A 3,318-nucleotide genomic window follows, 5' to 3' on the forward strand; every position below is an offset into this window, starting at 1 on the left:
GTTTTTTTAAATAATTTTAATCAATTTTATAATTATTTATTTATCTTTATTTGATGTGCTATGGAAAAGTACTACAAATGACCGAATCTGCCTTTTTCTAGAGCGTGTATTTTAACTTATTTAAATCTGGTTACCATACATACGATTTTGCTAATCGACATTATAAAATTTTACCAGAAATGAAAAAAAATTAAAAATTTATTCATGCAAAAATAAAAAAAATAAATCTATAGTTCCCATCAATTACACAGAGTAAGTTTGATGATTCCTGGCAATGGTCTCTTAAACATCTCTAGAGTTGTAAAACAGCTTTATCCAACTTTTCATTTATTGATAACCTGTTTGCATATATTTGATTTTCTTCACATTACCAGGTGACCAGTTAGCAACAAAGAGGTTATCTCTAATGTCCACACATAAGCCATTTGGAATGAATAGATCACAGTTATCAATGTAACGAAGGAACTGACCATCCTGATCTAATATATGGATACATGCATTGTCAGCGTCTGATATTAGGATTTGATTCTGACTGTCTGTTGTGATGCCCCATGGCTCAAATGATTTCTTGTCAGTAGAGGGATGACCAGTGTATCTAAATCTAAGGTTTCCTGTCTGATTAACCACCACTACTGCACTGGCCCCAATGTCGGATACACAGATATCTAGGTTTCTGTTCTCACACATGTATTTCATGGCATCTGATGAATACAGAGGTTTTCCTTCACTATCAAACTGAATGGTTTGTTTCTCTGTGGAGCCAGAGTAACGGACGACTTTTGATTGTGAATTATCATCACTGTTCATGGTAACAAGTAGGTCACCAGAGGAGGTACTACAGACAGATAGAGGTCTCCAGCCCACTAGTCTAATCACTTCAGATATATGATTATCCCTGACTATGTTAACAGTTCTTGTGTAATCGTCAATATATACTAGATCATCACTCCTTGTCACTGCTATACCACGTGCAAAGATATCCGTTTTTGTTTGGATTAACTTCAGTACTTCACCCTGAAGGTTGTAGAGTCTAATCAAATAATCTCCACCACAAGTCCAAACTTCCTCATCACTGAGGCAGGCAACACCGCTTCGCATCCCCGTGTCTATGGTGGTGATGAGCTCTGGTTCAGCAAGAAAAGATTTGGCTGGTGTTTTCAATATGAGGCGCTGTTCGTCTGTGGACGACAGAGATCCAAATATTTTATAGAGCTGTTCTGAGATGATCTGAAAAGGAGAGAATTTTGGTAATGTAACATTGACTTTAGGAGGTAAACTTCGGAATTCAGCATTTCTGGTTTTGTATGCAGAGGTAAGAGAGATATCACTGGAGTCCAATATTTTCTTCAGATCAAGAATACTCTTTTCTAGTTCAGAAATGTTCTTTTTTATTTCATTTTCCTGCTCATCAAGGGCTATCAGGAGTTTTTTTTTCAAATCACCAATTTCAGATTTTTGTTTGTCGACAACGCTGTTTATTTCTTTGTGCCAGTATTCTCCTTGCGTGGTAACAGCCGTTATCAGTCTCTTGTAATGTTTTTCCAAAAATAGTTTTTCAGCTTTGATATCTAATGCAATTTTTTTGTAAGAGGGGCATATATTTTCTTCAAGTTCTTTTAAATCCCTTTTTAAACTTTTTGTTTTTGAGCTGGATTTCTGTAAGATATCTGTTATTTTATGCTCGTGATGTTTTTCAGAGGAGATACAAGAAGAACATACAGCAATGTCACATTCATCACAGTAAAATTTACATTGATCCTGAGAGTGGATTTGACATTTTGGATAGTCAGAAACTCTATATCTGTATGGGACAATTATGTGGTGTTTGAATTTATCGGAAAGATGTTCCTTTACACAGGCCTTACACAGGCTAATCTGACAAAATTCACAATGACTCTGTAATGCGGCTTTTTGACACAGGTCACAGAGGAGGAGTACCTGAGCTCTGTCCAGGGGATCCATTACTGTAAAAATAAAGAAAATTATATTGGTGCATAGGACAAACCGGTACAACATTATAAATTACTTGAATGAATGGTATATAGCATGCCATCAAAGGATAAAAATACAATCACAGTGTAGTACTTTCATACCATAACATGCTTAAAGATGATAAGTAAAGAACAAAATCCACGAATGGGTAAAATCAGCCTTAAAAGTATATTTTTCAGGAAAGGAGATGGGTGAACTTAGCGTGCAGAAAACCAACTAGCTTCGGATATATAAAAATCATATTCAGATTGTGTATTTAGTATTTAGAGTAAAGTTCTCTTCATTGGTTTTAATGAAATCATGATAAAAAAAAGTTTTGGGGAAACATTTTCATTAAAATTTATTCTTAATATAAAAAAAAAAAAAATATTTGGTATATCCATTGGGTTCGAGCCCGGTAATAAAAATCCTGATGTGCATTATGTATTGAGACTAGCAAGCTAACCACTACGCTACACATGTCCTGGTGAAGTGTGGCATTTAAATCATGTTTGTGATATGACAATTGACTTAATGGACTTCAAGTATAGAGAATATACAAGTATTAATTCGTAATAAAAGTTTTCAATATATAAGATACGAAAGTTATGTCATAAAATTATATTTTCATTTGAAATGGAAAAGGTATAGTGGGTCTGACGTTACGGCGCTGAGAGCAGTTCATGTTTTAATTTTGGAAACCAAAATATGTATGTTTGTATGCTAACTTTGAGGATTAACTTTCAAAAAATTGAGAGAAGACCCACTCATATCAAAAAATAGTACCTAAAGTATGAAAAAATGACTCGTTTTGTCCTTTGTCGTGTGTATAATATTTCATAGGCCAATAACTTCAATCTTCATGAGATTTGTGCAGGTTGTAGAGTTTTACATAAAGTGTACTTTAATGTTAGATGAAATATCAAGGAAAGTTTTGATATACTTGAAATTTTATTTTGCACCTGCATGCATATGTTTGTTGCGCTATGGGCTTATCTTCCAACATGTTCACCCATCTCCTTTGAATTGAAGTAACAAAAAAAAAAACAGTAAATATACTATCTACCACAGAGTCGGACATATCTGCTTCGTATTTGGATTTTACTTGAAAAACGTTACTGGTAATCTAACAACATGCTCTTACATAAATATAATGCCTTTAACTTTAACTTATTCTTTAACTTTAACTCTTATGTACAATTTCTAAAACGAAGTAAAGTACTGACAAATAAGTAGATAAAACAAGAATATCCTCATTTCGTAAGTTCTATTGTCGTTACAATGACCTTGGCAGCTAATACAATTTATCATAAAGTCAAATGCTGACTGACGTTTTTCATACTAATT

At 33.7% G+C, this 3,318-nt stretch overlaps 1 protein-coding gene across 1 annotated transcript; it reads right to left on the reverse strand.

The window, feature by feature from the left end:
• Positions 1-327: 327 nt before the first annotated feature.
• Positions 328-1,962, reverse strand: LOC134266111 (uncharacterized). The gene is made up of 2 exons (XM_062748346.1): positions 1,720-1,962; positions 328-1,527 (listed from the first exon to the last, which is right to left on the reverse strand). Exons 1-2 carry the CDS (start codon positions 1,960-1,962, stop codon positions 328-330), a joined length of 1,443 nt encoding a protein of 480 aa, XP_062604330.1.
• Positions 1,963-3,318: the final 1,356 nt, after the last annotated feature.

This window comes from Saccostrea cucullata, unplaced genomic scaffold, assembly GCF_032062105.1.
Source record: "Saccostrea cucullata isolate Sc308-1 unplaced genomic scaffold, CSIRO_AGI_Scuc_v1 ctg3176, whole genome shotgun sequence".
Taxonomy (NCBI): Eukaryota; Metazoa; Mollusca; class Bivalvia; order Ostreida; family Ostreidae; genus Saccostrea; species Saccostrea cuccullata.